The 19,659-nt window shown below is 34.5% G+C and overlaps 2 protein-coding genes across 2 annotated transcripts; one reads left to right on the top strand and one right to left on the bottom strand.

The window, feature by feature from the left end:
• Positions 1–30: 30 nt before the first annotated feature.
• On the bottom strand, positions 31–2,495 carry LOC145121320 (uncharacterized). The gene is made up of 3 exons (XM_079057087.1): positions 2,165–2,495; positions 618–2,054; positions 31–407 (listed from the first exon to the last, which is right to left on the bottom strand). The coding sequence occupies exons 1-3, from the start codon at positions 2,493–2,495 to the stop codon at positions 31–33; spliced, it is 2,145 nt and encodes a 714-aa protein (XP_078913213.1).
• A 9,112-nt stretch (positions 2,496–11,607) lies between these two features.
• Positions 11,608–12,201, top strand: LOC145121319 (uncharacterized). Its single transcript, XM_079057086.1, has one exon. The coding sequence runs from the start codon at positions 11,608–11,610 to the stop codon at positions 12,199–12,201; it is 594 nt and encodes a 197-aa protein (XP_078913212.1).
• Positions 12,202–19,659: the final 7,458 nt, after the last annotated feature.

The following is a 19,659-nucleotide window of genomic DNA, read 5'->3' as shown; positions in this document are numbered from 1 at the left end:
AACAATGTATGCATTTTAAAAGTAAATTGTTCATTTAAGTTGCACACGACGCTCTCTTACATCATTAAAATCATCTAAAATAGAGTCTATACTAAAAATCTTAGCGATATCTTTCTCGATGTAAAGAATCAGATTATCAGCAATAAAATCATCATCCATTTTATTACGCAGTCGATTCTTCACAATTTTCATGGTGGAAAATGCACGCTCAGTAGTTGCAGTAGACACCGGTAAGGTCAACACAAGCCGAATCAACTTGTCAATAAGATAGTAATGACTCGATTTTCCTGTCTCTACCAAACCTTGACATAATTCAACAATAGATGACAACTTCCCCAAAAATGGATGGTCCTTCACATCAGCTTCAAAGTGCTTCAACTGAAATTTTAAAACATCTATTTCCTGTTCTGTGAAATCAAGATAATAATATTTTTTTGCAAGTTTACAAATAGAATCAGAATTGAAGCGTTTATATCCCTCTTTCGGATCCAAAGAAGTACTAAGTTCTAAAAGCTCTACAACTCTTTCATTGAACCTTGTGTCAATTTCCTATAACTGAAAATCAATTGTTTCATTAAATATATCAAAATGATAGTGATGCTCAATAGTAATATGACCTCCCTTCCTGTTGCTTCTCCCTTCAAAATAAGGATCTTTGAATTCCGAAATTTCAATGTCATGTTGCTTACAAAACTCAATTATGTCATCAAGAAAAGAGCCCCATTCATTATCTCTAAGGGTTTCAATCAATTTCTTCGTATGGGAGACCATTGTGATTGCACTTATGGTGTCTTGAGACTTTTGTTGTAAAGCTTGACAAAGAATATCAGTAATTCCCAAAATCTGTTTCATCATATGTAAAATGAAAACAAACTCAAAAGATGTCATTCTTTTCAACGCAATACTAGCATCACCTTTTGTTTTATAATTAGAGCCTGCTTTTTTTATGTTTTCCAAAACTGTACAAGTTAGACTATACATCCGAAGAAGACTGCTAATAGAATTATAATGTGAGCTCCAACGAGTATCTCCGGCACGCATGAAAGTACCAATCTGATTAGCCCCTTTACCACTTTCAATTTCACCAGATTCTAGCAATTCTGCAATTTTAGCAGCTTGAGCAGCTTGTAGCTCATCTTGGCGTTTACAAGAAGCACCTACGGCATCCACAATGAAAGATAAATTTTGGAAAAATTCATGTACAAAGTTTACTTCTCTAGCTGCTGCAACCAATGCAAGTTGTAACCGATGGGCCATACAATGTATATAATAAGCACATGGATAATCCTTAAGAAATAATGCTTGTAATCCCTTCCATTCACCACGCATGTTGCTAGCTCCATCATACCCCTGTCCACGAAGATTCTCAATGGCAAGCTTGTAAGAAGTAAGAGTTGCACATATAGAAGAATACAAAGTGGAAGATGATGTATCTTTGACATGGACAAGATCAAAAAATCGTTCTTGTATGTAACCTTTTTTGTCAACATATCGAAGAATAATGACCATTTGTTCTTTCTTACTTTCATCACTTGCCTCATCCACGATTATGCAATATTTAGACTCACAAATATCTTCAACTATCTTTTTTCGCACTTTCTCAGCAAAAACATGTAAAATTTCTTTCTGAACCTCAGGTGAAGTATATTTTGCGTTGCCGGGTGCATTTTCTAAAACGACATTTGCAACCTCTTCATTATAAGAAGTCGTGTGTTTGATCAACTCAATGAAGTTCCTACGATTTTTTGAATCAATTTTCTCATCATGTCCCCTAAAAGCAATCCCCTGAAATGAAAGAAAACGAACAACATCTATTGATGTTTTCACCCTTAGCCTATTCTTTTCAATTTGATTAACAGATTGTTTTTGCATCACTTTATCAATATGTACTGATTGATTCATCAAAGTATCACAAAATCGTACATCAATATTATGTTGAGAGTTTGGCCCTTCTCCTATATGTTTCAAAAATGAATAATATTTCCCTTTAACTTTGTTCCAGTTTTTAAAACCCTTGATTGTAAATGCATCATGACCATTATGTGTATTTGATTCTTCAAGAAAAAGGTAGCAAAAAAAAAACAATATGCATTATCTTTAGTTTTAGAATACTCAAGCCAAGGAAATTCGGAATACCATTTAGACTGAAAGCGTCGCGGATGACTTTTTGACCCAGATGGAGGATATTTAGGCAACACAGGTTGATGTGGCCCCGATCTTAAGTATGCTCGTCTGATTTCATCCTTTATATTGGCAGCATATTTCCATATAGGAGGACGTAGGCCAGGATCATGTTCAATAGAACAAAAGCTAGGATTTTCAACCGTCAAAGCTTGTTCATGCTTCTTTGTTGCTGAAGATGGTAGATTGTTACCAACTTCTGGAGGTGGTTGAGGTTTTCCAACTGGTGATGATGATGATGATGTGTTCTCTTCGCATCTTGGTAAAACATTACGCGTGAAAAATGAATCTAATCTTTTTTGTTTTGTTCCCATTGCTCAACAAAATACACTAATCACAAAAAAAAATCAATTACAAACAAAATAATACTCCCTTCGTCCCAAATTGATAGTCCACTTTTGATTTTTGAAGTCTTTTTTCTTCAACTTTGATCTTAAATATTTTTATTTGTGTTATATATTACTTGATAAAACTTATAACAATGAAAAAATATTTAAAATACAATCAATTCATATATTTTGTATCAAGTATTATCTATCAAAAAACAAAAATATTTAAGGTCAAAGTTGAAGAAAAAATACTTCAAAAGTCAAAAGTGGACTATCAATTTGGGACGGAGGTAGTATATTCTTATACAAAACTAGTTTATATAATATAATACAAGAGCAAATATAATACAATAATTCAAATCATAACAACAATTAACAACCTAATTTATAAAATACATACAAATATACGATAAAAATGTAAAAATCTACATAAATTTCAATGCAAATAATTTTATGTAAGATATAAATAAAGCAAATAATTGTAATTAAGATAATAAACAAAATACGAAACATCTATATATATATATATATATATATATATATATATATATATATATATATATATATATATATATATATATATATATATATATATATATAAAAGAGTAACTAAGAGATAATAATAAAAAATGTGTACCTGATGGATGAATGCAGAGAACATTATTTAAATTGCCATAGAATCTTGAGTAGGTTACTGCAATTGCCGGCGAAAAATGTAAACCTGATAAAGAGTTTTTGTTTTTAGTTTAAATGGGTGGGCCCTAAGAGTCCAAAAGTTCATTTTTTTTAATGGAAATATATATAATATAATATATATGCATTAATGTATGTAAGCTAACTTGGTGAGGGTGGGCCAAGGCCCACTGTGGCTTCAATGTACCTACGCCTCTGAGTGGTGGCGCTTCAAATGTGAAGATACTAGAATTTGGGTTGAAGTAATCAAGTCTCTGCATGCACCTGATGGTGGGATTGGGCGTACGAGTGTTGTTGCTAGAAGAGGAGAAATTTGGGGGGTCATTAACCATTTCCACATGCACCTGATGCGCTACCAGGTTGACATTAATGAGCTCTTTGTTTTACAGGATAACAAATAGAGATGGAGTGAAGATAAAGATGGTTGGTTTACTGTGGCATCATGTAGAAAAATCATTGACGACCAACTACTAAATGCCCTTCAACACAATACTTAGTGGAACAAAACCCTGCCTGGTAAAGTGAATATTTTCATATGGAGATCTCTTCTATAAAGACTGCTTACTCGTAGTAATCGTGAAAAAATTGGCGTTCCTATTAGTTCCAATTTATGTCCCCTGTGTAACTTAATGGTAGAAACGGAGTCTCATCTCTTCTTGGATTGTTCTGTGGCCCAGGAGGTGCATGTTGTTATCACACAATTAGTGGAATCAGGTTCTAGTCTCTAGCAGCTCCCTTCATTCACATCTCAGGTCTGATGCTACATCTGGTACCCCTATAAGCACGTTCAAGGCTGTTACGAGTGTGCTCTCTTCTTTTGCTTGGATTTATTGGAGATATAAGAATGATAATATCTTCAATGGTAAGCTTAAGAACTGTAATATGTTGGCTAGCAAGGTGAAGTTGATGGCTTTCGATTGGATAAAAGACAGATCTAGAAAAGGTATTTCCTTTAATTGCTCTGATTAGTGTAATTCTCCAGAACGGGAATGTCTTAAACTGTTGTTATTTTTGTTTATTGCTAGCTCACTATTTTTATATACTACTTACTGTTCAAAAATAAATCCAACAATATGGCTACTTTTTCTCACACTTGTGTATGTTTATGAGTAAATATAATATCTATTTAAAATCTCTCTTTTCATCAAATTATTCTACAATGTTGATTAATTTTGGAGGGTTGCTGATAGTAATACAAATGGTTTATGAAGGTGTTTTTGTTCCCAATCTTATAAGATATTTTGATTCCACGACAATTACAATAACTTAAGTTCATTTTTTCCCTTATGGATTTCTCGCAATGTCATGAATTTTTTAAAAAAAATTGGTGAGGGAACCATGTTGTAATGTGTACAATCACGTGCCAATTTTTTCTAAGTAATTGTATTGATTTGTGAAGAAGATTTCATGATTTGTTAATCATGTTTTTATTGTTGAAGAATTAATTGATATCTATATTGTGTGACATCTCCAATTTCACGGTCAGAAAAGACCGATTTCGTTTATGCTTTTTAAAATAAACTCAGAGTAATCATTTGATTAAAAGTGTTGTGGAATTTGTTTCCAAAACCAAACATGATAAAAATTTATCAAAACCTTTCTTTAAGAAATATATAATATCTTTTTATATCAAAACCTCGGGATGTCATGTTCCGATACAGATTAAAAGCATAAACAAGACATTATAAGTCTTACAAAGTTATTTACAACTACTGGTCTATAATCCAAAATCACTCATCGTCATCCGACTATGCTCGGGGTCCACTACCTGTAACATAAAAAGCTGAGTGGGTCAGGCTTGGGAGCCTGGTGAGCATATAGGGTTTTCAACCCACAATAATAATAAACTTATTAAGTTCACCAATCAACAATAACCCTGATTACCCATTTCCCGTTATCCTCACTTTACGCCCCTAAACACTTAACACAAGGGACCTAGCCTAAAGAATATCAACGGGATGGACACTACTGCTAAAGGGTTTCCTCAGCCATACATGTCCTAAAGGCAACCCTGTGGGGGATGGAGTACAGCGAATGAACACCCAAATTCATTAACACCTACAGGTTGCGGACCTGCTAATGTTTCCCACTGGACTGTCTAGAAAGTCTATGGTCGTCATCCAAACTCCGCTAGATGACTGAATCTCAAATCACGTCGAAACGTCTCATCACTTTAATTTATCACACACCAACTATCTACCCATGTTCTACCCAACATATTTGTAGATAAAAATATATATACAGTTTAAAACTTGTATAAAATATCAACACAACAGTCACTTCAAATAAACAATTAATATATTTACACATAGCACGTATTTTAAAGAAAATACTTCATATATATGTGTAAGGTGAAAGTAACTACACACTCACATGTTTTGATGAAAACCGGGCAGCAATTCGTTTCCTAAAACGTTCGTTTCTAATAAAACCGGGAGTTTTATTCAGAAACCGGGCTCTGCGAGGGTCGGGCTTCGAAACCGAAAAGATAAATTTTTCGGGCTTCACGGGCACTTCGTTGCGTATTCCGGGGCTTATAATCGATATCGGGGCTTTGGGGGATTCTAAGACGAAGAAAAATATGAAGAAAGGGGTGAAAGATGGCAAAATTCCAAAAGTACCCGAGAAGGCTCGCATACCCCTTGTATTTATAGGGGTCCGAAGTCGGCTTGGTGGTGGGGTCCGCAGGCGAGGGTGCGCAGGTGGCTGCACGTGCGAAGGCCTCGGTGGCAGCTGCTGATTGGACCGCGGACTAGTGACCCATGTACGAGGCTCAGAGGCTAGGCGGTGCGAGGCTCGGTCCAGCTGCGAGCTTCGGATTGGGCCTCCCTTCGGTCGAATCAGAATCCGACACGCGGCTACTGTTCATGCGAGGGAAGGCGACACGTGGCTTCGCATGACTCACCAATTTCGGACACGTGGCACTTTTTCAGCGAAGGTGACGTGGCAAAAACGTGACTATGCAAATTTTCTCGATTTTCGCGCCAAAACTTCTAAAATCCATAACTTTCGCATACGAGCTCCGTTTTTGACATTCTTTATATGCACGCGTAGGTAAAATTACGCTCTACAACTTTCGTTTAGACTTCGTCGGCTAATTTTGACTTTAATTTTTATATTATTATTTTTAACAGACCGAGACAGGAAATCCGTTAAAAATTCATAACTTCTTCATCCGACGTCGGTTTTCATCAGACTTTTTACCGTTGACCTACTAATGACGAGACCTTCGATTCTCATTTAGTTCGTGTCGGCTAAAAATCACTCGATCTAAAATTCGAGTTTTTAGCTGTCTACTGCTAAGCTGAAACTTCGAAAAATCATAACTTCCTCATACGAAGTCAGATTTGGGCGTTCTTTTTATACCTATTCTCGGTTTAACGAACACTACGAGTTTCGTTTAGATAACTAAGGCCAAAAAGTAGTTTATCAAAAACTCACTTTTTACGACATTCAGTCCCGTGCCGGTTTGTCGCGAAACTTCGACAGGTCATAACTTCTTCGTTATAACTCGGATTTCGGCGTTCTTTATATTTTCGGAAACCTCGAGACATATATTACAACTTGGTTAAGATTAATCATTCTAATTAATCTTCCATAAAAAAATCATTTTTTTTATGCTTATCGTCTCTAAATTGACTGGTCCGGATCTACGGACGTTACATATTGACCAGTTAATTATGTGACGACCTAACGGTGTATGTAGTGGAGGATGAACTAATGGACAATGACAATAGATATATTATGTTTTTCCTAATAATATTTCATTATATTATGAACTATAAACGCAATGTTGAAGTGACAATTTCAGTAAGCTTTAATCTCATTTCATTAATTAAACTCATAACACAAATTTTCAAGTCATTCATCGATGAATTAATCACCTAACCAACTTTTATATCAAAATCAGTTATACTCCACCTATAACTTATCTCTACCACTCAACTAGATTAGGATATAAGTTCAATTTCACCAATTTAGGGTTCATAATCAATTTCTCCAAGTTCAAGAATCTAACTATGGTTTTACAATAATTCAACCATCTAAACTCTCTAACTGATGTTCTCTATCAATTACTCAACACATATAATCAACCAAGAACTACAAACCCCTTTTCGCAAAATTCACCTACTAATGTTTGAATAATCAAGAATGAAACCTCATACCTTGTTACAAGCAAAAGGAGTCAATCTCCCAAGCATCTCCATTTGATTCCCATCTATTTCAACTTCCAAAAATCATCCATGAGCTCCTCAGAAGCATGTATGCTGAATAAGAGGATAAAAATTAAATGACGTGTTTCTGTCTATATCTCTTTCAACTAATTCGGTGTCGATGTGTCGCGTTAGGCCCCTGTACGCGTCGCGTCCTCTTTTAAATGACGTTAGCTTACGATCTCTTACGCTACGTTTAACATATATACGCGTTGCGTTCCTCACCACCATTTAAGTGTATCAACGTATTATCTCAAATGTCGAGTACCTCTTTACCTACTCATCGCGTATTCAAAGTACATTACCCTTCCACACTTAACGTATTTTCAATAGTTTGCCAACACCATTCTCTTTGATAATGCATCAAATAGCACCTCACTTGTCTCATCAACAAGTTAAGACCTCTCGTAATAATACATGTCATGAAAACATGTCTTACAAATAACCTAACATTTCTTCATCACTTTACTTCGAATGACTATTATATCGTGTATAAATACAATTAATATCGAAGTATAATGTGTAGAACATGTCAACACAATTTCTCATGTTTTGTCTCATTTTCTTCATTTTTCAAGTATTTTTTTTTTGTATATAATCAATTTGGTTCTATCTTTTTGGGACTTCTAGTTTCTAGTTCACTTCATAAATATACCTGCATGTAGGTTCATTTGTTTTCTTCCTTATCCCACCTTTATGTGATTTTCCTATTTTGTCCACTTTTGAGCATAACGAGAGCATTAGGGCGTTCATCAAAATGTACAAACCGTCCGCACCACCACATAATGCATTTTTCGACTCTCCTTGTGCTCTTTACGGTCTGTAAATTCTATAAATCGTATTATGCACTACGGTTTGCGATTTTTAGGTACAAAATCACGATTCAAAAGTGCGGTTCAAAATGTTTTTATTATGATAATAATGTAAAGAATTAAATGACAAAAGTATCCAAATTGTAAACCACTTAACCACAGTAAAAAAGCAAGATTTTCGTAATCGGGGAATTCAAAAGGAAAAATAATACGTTTCATTCACTATTGTATTTGAAATGTTCTATGATTTTTTTTATTTACAATAATCAATAGCAATTTTTCCTATTTAATAAATTTTAAAGGGGTTTAAGTGAATAGTTAGTAACAAGGTTTCAGAAACAACATATCAGGCCTATAAACTGCACCTAAATCGTCCGCACAAAATCATACCGCATGGTTTATATTTTTTACGGTGTGTTTGAGGTTTTCAAAAAATTCAAACTGCTTAATCTCTTATGATGTGCAGTTTGCGGTTTGGCCCTATACTGTACCATACCGCACGGCAAACACTCTAGAGAACATGGTTTATCATTCTCATTATCTATTGCACAATAATCATTCCAAGCATATACTTGTTTATTTGTAAGCATTATATAGCTTATTCAATCAGGAAGTGTTATAACTTTGACTATTTAGCTTATATTTCCATTGCTTACAAGTTGTCCCCGGATTTCACTTAGTAATAACATATTTTGAGTGCTTAATTATTTATCCTTTTTAACAATCGCAAGTATTCTTGTACTCTTATAATTAATACATGTATTATGACATGTATAATCACCATCCTTAACTTTTCTTATCCATAAAACATGATAAGTGGTCATTTTCTTATTGTGTCCCTCATTTTGTCACTCTTATAAATATTGATCGATACTTATATACCTGAGTTTTTATACTAAACTAGTGTGTGATCTTTTTTGTAGGTATTTTTTTATGTGTTTATGTTGTTGTGGTTGTTTGTATTATTGTAGGTCATGCGGTCATTATGATTGTAAATATTTATTGTTTGTTCTTATCTATCATTTTTATCACTCTTCATAACGGGCGGCGATCATTTATCTTAATATTGTGATTTTTTTTTTAATTTGTTTATGTAAAATTGTTTATGAATTGATCCATGCACCATTGTATTATTTTAATGGTTTTTGTTTTTGTGTCGTGGTAGATGTTAGTGGTATAGTTTACTGTTATTTTGTATATATGTTTTTAATGGTGAATGTAGTGTAATTTTGTTGGGTTTGAAAACGTAAAGCTGGAAACGAAAAAATAAAAGGGGGCAGCAATAAACGAAAAAGAACGTGATAAAATAATAGAAAAAGGAAATACATACATGTGTAGAAATTCTATTCGGCAGTAAATGCGGTAGAAATAAAAAGAGCAAATATAAACAAACATGGTAGGCGGTAGGCAAAAGAGCAAAAAAAACAAACATGGTGGTGAATATCGGAGCTTGAGGAATATGGTAGCCAATATCTTAAAAACAGAAACTACACTGTTTATAACTGTGTTATGAATTAATATAATATATTAATATCATCATGAAAAAAAAAATTTCTTCATGAAATTGGAAATTTTTTATGATACCAACCAAAAATGAGGATTGAAGTAGGTGAGAACGATGTAGATGGAGACGAGCAACCATATGATACGAGACCCGAGTAGGCAACGATTACTGAATTAGCATAACCAAAGTAGATGATGATGACTAGTGGAAAAAAGGATGTGGGTCAATTTATCGTTGAGAGGAAATAAGTGGGATTTAGGAGGGGTTTATCTGGTTGCAACTTCTTCTTTCTCTGCTAGTCTCTAACAAATCTAAATAAATTAGGATAATAGCACAAAAGACACTCAGTTTACACCAAAATTTTAATTTGACACTGTGTTTTTTTTTGTCTCAAATTTGACACTGTATTTTTCAGTTTGTTACAATTCTGACCACTTGACCGGTCAACCAGGTTACATGCTGACGTGGCGTGATGATGTGTCAGTTTTGATGACGTGGCATGCTGACGTGTCAAAATTGATTTTTTTTTCCCACAAAAAACACTAAGTTTTCACTTTTTTCGATTTTGACACTAAATTTAATTTTTTCTTTCAATTTTGACACTATGTTTTTTTGTTCCAAATCGAACATTATTTATCAAATTTTGTTCAATTTTATCAATTTCCATTTGAAACCGTATAAATATATTTTTTTACTACATTTTAAATCGTATAAATATATTTTTTTCGTTTAAAAACCACATTTTTATTTAAATACAAGGTGTTTTTTTTTACATTCAAAGCATAATGTATAAATATGCATTAGTTATATCATGAGAATCAAACTAACCATAACTTATAATAAGATGTAAAAATTTCACGGGTTGCAAACTTGACATCCAGGTTTTGATCGACTACACGCCTCCAAACCTTCAAAACTCATTTTAAAGTTGCGTATTTAATATAAAATACGGTTTTTATATAACTAATACATATTTATACATAAAATTATGGTTTGAATGTAAAAAAAACCTTGTATTTATATAAAACTATGGTTTTTAATTGAAAAAAACATATTTATACGGTTTAAATATATTAAAAAAATATTTATACGGTTTCAAATAGAAAATTGTCAACATTGAACAAAATTGAAAAAAATAATGTTCGATTTTGAACAAAAAAATAGTGTCAAAATTGAAAGAAAAAATTAAACTTAGTGTCAAAATCGAAAAAAACGAAAACTTAGTGTTTTTTGTAGAAAAAAAAAATTCAATTTTGACACGTCAGCATATCATGTCAGCATGTCACGTCATCATTGCACGTCAGCATGTAACCTGGTTGACCGGTCAAGTGGTCAGAATTGTAACAAATTGGAAAACACAGTGTCAAATTTAAAAGAAAAAAAAATACAGTGTCAAATTAGAATTTTGGTATAAACTGAGTGTCTTTTGTGCTATTTACTCAATTATGTCGTTGAAAAAGTAAATTTGTGATTTGGTAACATATATAATATTATAATATGTGTAGTTACATATTAGAAAATTAAGTATATCACATGTAAAGACTTAATTGAACTTAAATAAATCACATGTAAAGATTTAGCTGACCTTAGATAATATCAAGTAAATAGTAATTAAATAGTTTAGATAGGATTAATTTGCAACTTAAGCCAAAGTATAGGATCTATTGTTGTACTTATCGCATACCACTAAACATTACCGGGTCATTAGGCGTATGTTCCTCGCAATGGGAGGTCCTTCATCTACTTACACCCCATACCAGTCCCTTATCTTTAGTAATTTCCAGATTCTCCCCGTAATTTTAGCTTCATTCTTATAACAAGAATAATTTCCGTACCACAGTCCAATTTTCATAATTCTTAACAAACCAAGCATCATGGGTCCATCAACATGTTTCTTCGTGTTCTTTTCGCTCTTCCTTGGGGCGTATGCGAGGCTTCATCCAGTGATGCACCCAATCGAAAACGAAACTCGAACCGTGAGTCCAGACGTGATTGCTAAGGCATGCGAACCATCTATGGAGAAAGCCTTCTGCATTTCTGTCCTCAAGACTCAATCCATCGGCGACATTAAGAACATGAAACAGGCGACCTTCGTGGCACTCCAGACTGCATCGCGTGAAGCGGTGGCCACAGCTGAGTTCATAAAGATTACGAGGCAAAAGGAAGAGGAGAAGGACGTTGTGGAGGATACGATAGAAGAGGAAACGCTGGCAGATTGTAGCCAGAGCTACTCAAGCATCGTGGACATGCTGGCGGATGCGACCAGTGCATTGTTGACAGGGCCTGATCAGTTGGACGTGAGGGTTCAGATTCTGGCTGCAATGACGACGGCAGAGACGTGTGGAAAGAGCATTAGTGCTGGGAAGAAGACTCGTCAAGTAAAGGAGGTGGCTAAAAAGAATGAAAACGTGAGGAAGTTGTGTTCAAATGCTTTGAGCATTTACAACGTCTATGCCAAGGGAAATTGATGGTAGTGATGTAATTGATTAATGATAATTTGTGAATATTATGTAGTTTGATTTAGAAATTAACTGACATTTGAAGAATCATGGTTTTTTCTTTCAAAAAGATAAACGAGCATAATCATTTTTTTTCATAACCCGACTATGTTATCTTTTTACTAACATGAAAACAATTCAACTAAATCACACACCAAACACGACTAATATAAAATAATAATTTGTTTACTTAATGGTACGAATGTGTCCCAAACATAAGACTCGCAAATAAAACTAAGTTCAAAAAACAAAATAAGAGTTTTCAAACCTATGACATAAAAAAAAAAAAAATCATTCAAAGGTATGTCTTTGTTTATCCTTTCTATCCAATTACATAAAAAGATAATATTACTAGTGACTAGTGAGTTCTTCTAAACACAACTCTTCATTACCTACCAAACAATAAAAATAAATATAAACATGTTAAAATAGTTAAACACTAATAATGATAATTGAGTTTTCAGTAATATATATATATATATATATATATATATATATATATATATATATATATATATATATATATATATATATATATATATATATATATATATACCTTTCTTTCCAAACATCTAATCTTTTGTTCAATTGGAGCTTCAAAATCATTGCTTCCTTCACATATATTGACTTGGTCGTTGAAATACATAATCGGACCAACATTCTTCAATTATACGAACCACATCCACAATTAAATGCTCCACTCAATACGAACCACACAGAAAGCACTTGGAATCACATATACCCTCAAACACCAATTTTGACCTTGACTCTCAATCAAATTTCATTGACTCACGACTCATTTACACCGATTCGGATCAGCACTGCCTCATTGTTTTCTTTTTACCTTAAATCCGAAGAGGTTGCGTTCAACATATAGGAACCTCAATTAAATCAACAACAAAACTTTAACCACTATGAATTATCGGTTCATGAAAGATCACAGGATCTCATGAAATATTTCTTGGATCAAAATTTAATGTGTGTTCAAAATTTGATCATGTAAGAATTTGTCAAATCAAGATCTATCTACAAACAAATCGCGCAGATCTTCAAGGTACGACCTTGATACCAATTGTCGTAACATGAGACCCAAATTTGCATGCCTAAATTAAGAATTACATAATTGACGGTATATGAATTCATCTAGCACTTTTTTCATTACCTTTTATTTTTCAAAATCTAGGCCATTGCCCATTCCACCATGGCTGAAGTTGCATGTGTTCCTCCTAGAAAAATTTCCTAATACAAGAAAATTTTAACCAACTTAAGCATGGCTAGCTCCCTCATCTTGAATTACATAACTAGTATAACAAATTAGTGTGACACTCGTGTATTACACGAGTGTTTACTTAAAAAAAATATGAAGGTCTAAACATTTGAGATGTTTGAATTTATAAGGAAAATAATAAAAACTGTAATAAATTTGAACTTTTTAAAACAACATAACTATAATAAAAAATCATAACTTTTATTCAAAAATCAAAAGAAGTTTTAAAACCACAACCTCAAGATCAAAGTAAATTTAAAAGTCATTTGATCGTTATAAATTCCAAAATCAAAGAAAACATAATCCAATTTAACATAAAAACTCTATTAATCCGTCCTGATCTAGTGTGTACTATCACGCCCTGCCATCTAGAGTGCCTACTAATCCTGAAACAGTATTTTTAAGAGAAACGGGGTAAGCACAGAGCTTAGTGAATTTCACACATACATGGTATCATATCATACAAACTCTACGCCTAACACACATATATCAACAACATTAGTCACACGACCATACATGCATGTCAAAGAACAAATTAGAAACAAGCGTACACCCATTGGGACACATGGCTATGCCTCATCCCCCTTGCTGAGCACATCGAACCCTTGGGACACATCGGTCAAGTCCGATCTCCTAAACCTAATCCCATTAGGACACATTGGCTCACCCAATCCCCTTTTTCAGTTCGTCGAGCCCTTGGGACAGATTGGCTACGCCCGATCCCCCACTAGACACTAAACCAGCCTAGGGATACCCGCATACACATATTATAATCACACACGAGCTAAAGTAAAGGATACACAACATCACACAGTGTAGTGAGGAACTCACCTCGAGTAGAAGAATAAACCTCTAACTGTAGCTCATAACCCACTCACACCAAGTCTAATTTCAATACTCCTAAAAGGACCAATCAAGATGAAAAATGGATGCCATTTTCCCTAAGCATGTAAACAAACTATTTGATAAAATTTCCAGATTTCAAACCGAAACAGCAGCCTGTTCGAGGCCAATTTAACACCACCAAAACCCACCCAAGTTACAATATTTTTCCATATTCCAGTAGTTCAGTCTCTTAGATTTCCAGGGACTACTTGTACAGGTCCATACGATTTGTCTACAGTTTTCTATGGATTTTACAATCCTCCAAATCAATGTAGCTAAATTTGTACAGTCTGTGAAAATGAAGATTTTCACCTCAGTTAGAGCCAACATCGAGTCAAGAAAAAAATTAGGGACATACTAGACGCGAAATCTGAACTTTGAGAATTTACGGAATCTAAATTCGACTCCCGATGATTTTTCTATAATTTTTACAAATTAGGGAAGAATATGTATTTTCATGCAATCTCGCAACTTTGAAATTAAGTTCTTAACCATAACAACAAGTCATTCAATCAAAAGGACAGTTCCAACTTCAAACCATGAATGAAAGTACAATGCTTTTAAGGTAAAAGCAAAGTATGATGGTAAAAGAGAAAACACAAGTAGGGTTTGGTTTTCTCCACCATTATGCCACGTTTGCGTTGGAGGGGCATCAGCCACTGCCACCATTACGTGGTGTGCAGTGGTGGTCGACTGGTTGTGGCCAAGCTTTTAATTAGGTTTGATAATTATTTGTCCAAGAAATCGATAACCACATGCTCCTCCCCTTCTTCTTCACTGTCGATTAGCCTTCACTCCTTCACGGTCTCGATCATACCCTCGCCTTTTTTCTTCTTCCTCTCTTCCCTTTTTGCATTGTAGCTTCACACACACCCACACACTTACATATATTTATTTTCTTTTTGATTGCTAGGGATCGACCCTATGTTGATAAATCAAAAGAGAGAGGCTCAATCAGCAGTCCAAGAGATCTAATATTATAGGCTTTGCCCTTATTTTACAAATTAGCCCCCTAATGAAAGCCATTATGACAATTATTACCCCTAAAACCATTTTTTCTTGCAAATTTGATCCAAGTCTAACCCAAAATAATTCTTTTCTTAAAAAAATAAACAAAATATAATGGAATTGAATAAATAAAATAATAAAATAAGGTTACATACCGAGAATCAGGGCGTTCTAACTCTCCACGCTTGAATCAGACTTCGTCCTTGAAGTCACTGCTAGAAAACAACTCAGGGTAATGCGCCTGCATCTCTGTCTGTGGTTCCCAGGTCCACTATGAACCTTTACGATGTTGTCAATGAACCTTTACTAGACTAATCACTTTTTTCCTCATGGTCTTTGTCATCCTCTCAAGAATGGGCACTAACTTTTCCACATAGTGGAGTCTCTCGTCAATCTGAATATCCTCAAGAGGAACCACTGTCGTCTCGTCCGCCAAACACTTCAGGAGTTGAGACACATGGTAGGTGTTATGGATCAATCTCAACTCATTTGGTAACTCTAAACAATTGTTACCTTCCTTACTCAAGCAATAGTCTTGTCAGGATCAATATATTGGGGTCCCAACTTCCCTCTTTCGCAGAACTGAATCACCCCCTTCCATGGTTAAACATTCAATAATGCATAGTCTCCCACCTAGAAATCCAACTCTGGTCGTCTCTTGTCGGCGTAGCTCTTCTGCCGATAGTGAGCAGTAACCAATCTTTCCTACACCATCTAGATTAATTCATTCAATTTAAACACTGTATCTGTGCTCCCCAAAACCCGATGACCAACCTCGCCCCAGAAAATGGGCGTCCTTCACTTCCTACTATAAAACAGCTTAAATAGCGACATGGTGGTACTAGAATGAAAGTAATTATTCTAGGAAAACTCTGTCAATGGGAGATATTGATCCCAACTACCCTCAAAGTCGATGGTACAAGCTCGGAGCATATCCTCGAGCGTCTAGATCGTCTACTCACTCTTTCTATCAGTCTGTGGGTGGAAATGTAAAAACCGGTAAAATTCGGTCAGAGTTCGACGATCAAACCCCCGTGAGCCGTTATGCAATAAAGACCAATGGCACGTAAATTGGGGTCTATTAAGTATATGTGTTTGTATTTCTAATTTAACCAACCGAGATTTAACGAATTAATAAATGTTACGTCCTCATTATATATATAAGTTCAAATATATATATATATATATATATATATATATATATATATATATATATATATATATATATATATATATAAATTATGTACATATATATATATATATATATATATATATATATGTGTGTGTGTGTGTGTGTTAATTACTTTTGCAAAATATCTAAATACAAGTATGATATATGATGTATATATATTCGAAATAAATTATACACTAACAAATATATAACAAGTTACAATTATTCAAATATATAACCATTTACAATTATTCAAATATATAACCATTATCATTATACACTAACAAATATTTAACAAATTTACAAGTATTCAAATATATAGCAATTATGTGAGCTGTCAAATTGAGGCAACTGTAAATCTTCTTCAGTGATTCCTGCTTACTCAATTCCTTTCTCCTGGTTTCCTGCAAACCATCAAACAAAACCCACTCATTTCAATCTATCTGTCCCCATTCCTTCTCTTAGAAACCAAAACGGGAGGTTGTTGCCCCCTTTCATTCCAGCTTAATTCATGTTGTTTTGATGAAAAAAAAACAGCTCCCAAACACCCATTGAATTCTCTTTCATTCCCTGTTAAATTCTGTCAAGCAATCAAACACAATCACCTATCGAAAACCTGTTGATCAAACTCCATGATTTGCAATCAAAATCACAAACACAGACAAAGAAAATTCGAACCATTCAACAGATTTGGAAGCACAATCAAAAGTCAAAGTGTAAGTAACTTGATCTTCTTTAAATTGAAACCGAAATGTGTACAGAATGAAGGATGCGATAATGGATTCAGAGACAATTGGAAGAACTGGAATATAGCTATTACCTCAATCGATCTTGCCCCCTTCCGAGTCGTCGAACACCTCCGCAAGACACTGCTGCTGTCGCCACTCGATTCTAGCCGCCGGAAGACCGAATCCATCTCCATCCCTTCGCGACTGCCTTCGAGAAACCTCACCGCTACCCTCGCGATTTACCGATCGCCGGGTCCGCCTTCAACTTCTATCTCCGAAACGAAGCAAGCCCCGGTTCATCATCGAACTTCGCCAGCGCTGCTACCTCGTTCCCCCGGGCTGATGATTCAGACGACGAAGGGGGAGTCTTCGCCAGGAAGTCGGAGTCGGGTGACGAGGATGGCGAACCCGATGCGATCGGTGGCTGTGTCCGGTAGTCTCCACACGCGTACCGGGTGTTCTCCAAGAAACGATCTCGTGGTCTCGTGCACCCCCAAAGCTACCCCCTGTTTGTCTAAGTTGAATCGATCGAGCAATTGAAAAGAAGAGAGGCTGCTAGCCCTAAAAGGGGGGGTCGATCATGGAGCTCCAAATCAAAAATAAAAAGAAACGGGTATTTGTTATTTTACCCAGTCAAAGTCAAATAAATTAAACTTGTATATAAATTAAACAGAAATAGTCCCTCCCCACAAAAATATGATGAATTAAGTCCTAAAACTCTACAACATTTTCAAATGCACATGTTTAACCCCTGTTTAGAGAATAGTTCTCAATATCAGTCCCTGAATTAGAATTCTGACAAAAAAAAATCCAACCTAAGAGTTATTCATTTTAAAAAAGACCGCCATATACTTAATAATTAATACAAAAACTACCAATTGGTTTATTAGGAAATGCAAATATACTCGGTGATACGTCTTACAAACGAGGAATATCACGAAGCGTTTCCACGACCAGTTTCACGCCACGAGCCTCATTCCCCATACGAAGGTGAGTTCATACCCCTACATTTACATGTTTTTCTTAAGTTTTAAGGGGGGAATACAAGTAAAATCATCAAGAACACAATTAAGCTTTTTCTAACAGATTACATCAGAAAAGATGGACGTTAATCACGGACTGTTTTGGTCAACTTAAATATTTTAGTTTTCAAAACTGTTCCAGGTGCAAGTAGTTCAAACTCTTAGCTTTAAAATGGCTACTTGCACATCTCCATATGATTTTTCTACAATTTATGGTGATTTTTACAAAACTGCCTGTCATTTCAGAGGCAAACCCGGACCAGTCTGTGATTATGAACATTTACACCTCTGTTAGAGATCACTAAAAATCATGATAAAATTTACGAACAAACTAGACTCATATTCCAAACTCTCAAAATTTGCGGATTTGGATTTAGAGCTTTGATGATTTTTCTATAAATTTTCTAAGAACAGTAACAGAAACTGTTTTCAATGAAAAGTTGCTGTTAATTTCATTTCACCTTGTAACATGTTGAGCAAGGTGTATATCTTTATGTGATTATATGTTATTGCAATATATGACATTTTATCTTAATATTTAGACACACATCAGTTTACAAATGGATTTGGTCATATAAAATATAAAGAATAAAAAGTGATTATAATCAAAGTACAATCGATACATTCAAACATTTAATAAACTATTTTGAATATAGTTTGCATACATTACCACGTACTACCCTTGGTTGATAAACTATAATAGGTATAGTTTATGATACATTACATAACACATACATTTAAAAAGGGTACATTTATACAAAGGATATTTTCATTAAGCAAGGTACGGCCATACGGTACCAAGTTTTCATAACACGTAATTCCGTTAATGACTTTGTGAGACATTTACTTCAAATTACCATTAAGTCCTGTATTGTAACCAGAGTCTCCTTGAGGGAGAGCGTGATACTTGTGTATAGATCTATATTGGGTTTAACAAACCCACACCTAAACTGCATGCAACAGTTAGACCGATAGGTCTGGGGTGACAAATGTCATAACATTTCCGACGCCTGAAGAACGTCGTTTTAGGCAACCTTGGTCATAGTATGGTTATAATAAACTCACATAAAGTATTATTAAACATTGGAATTTACGGGAAACTTCATTAAAATTTAACGAGTTTATGTCGATTTAAACTTGCATTGTTTTACTATAAATATGACAAATTACTTGTACATTTCGGTCTTTGGGTTTTAAGACTACATTTACACATTAAGGAAAATATTGGATTTTCTAACACAAATACTACTTTTACAAACGAAAGGCTTTTAATAATACCAAACAAAAGTTTATGAACTCACCAACCTTTGTGTTGACACTTTTTCAAACAACTTGTATTCTCAGGAA

The sequence above is a fragment of the Lactuca virosa genome, chromosome 6 (genome assembly GCF_052849685.1).
Source record: "Lactuca virosa cultivar CGN04683 chromosome 6, Lactuca_virosa_CGN04683_v6, whole genome shotgun sequence".
NCBI lineage: Eukaryota > Viridiplantae > Streptophyta > Magnoliopsida > Asterales > Asteraceae > Lactuca > Lactuca virosa.
This window is presented reverse-complemented; position numbering and strand designations above follow the sequence as displayed.

What these genes read in the sequence shown, in the direction of transcription:
- LOC145121320 (XM_079057087.1), bottom strand. Translation starts at nt 2,495, where the DNA reads ATGGGAACAAAACAAAAAAGATTAGATTCATTTTTCACGCGTAATGTT. An exon ending in TCCTCCATCTGGGTCAAAAA is followed by an intron (nt 2,055 to 2,164) that starts GTCATCCGCGAC and finishes TTTTTCTTGAAG; the next exon opens with AATCAAATACACATAATGGT. An exon ending in GAGAAGCAACAGGAAGGGAG is followed by an intron (nt 408 to 617) that starts GTCATATTACTA and finishes TTGATTTCACAG; the next exon opens with AACAGGAAATAGATGTTTTA.
- LOC145121319 (XM_079057086.1), top strand. Translation starts at nt 11,608, where the DNA reads ATGGGTCCATCAACATGTTTCTTCGTGTTCTTTTCGCTCTTCCTTGGG.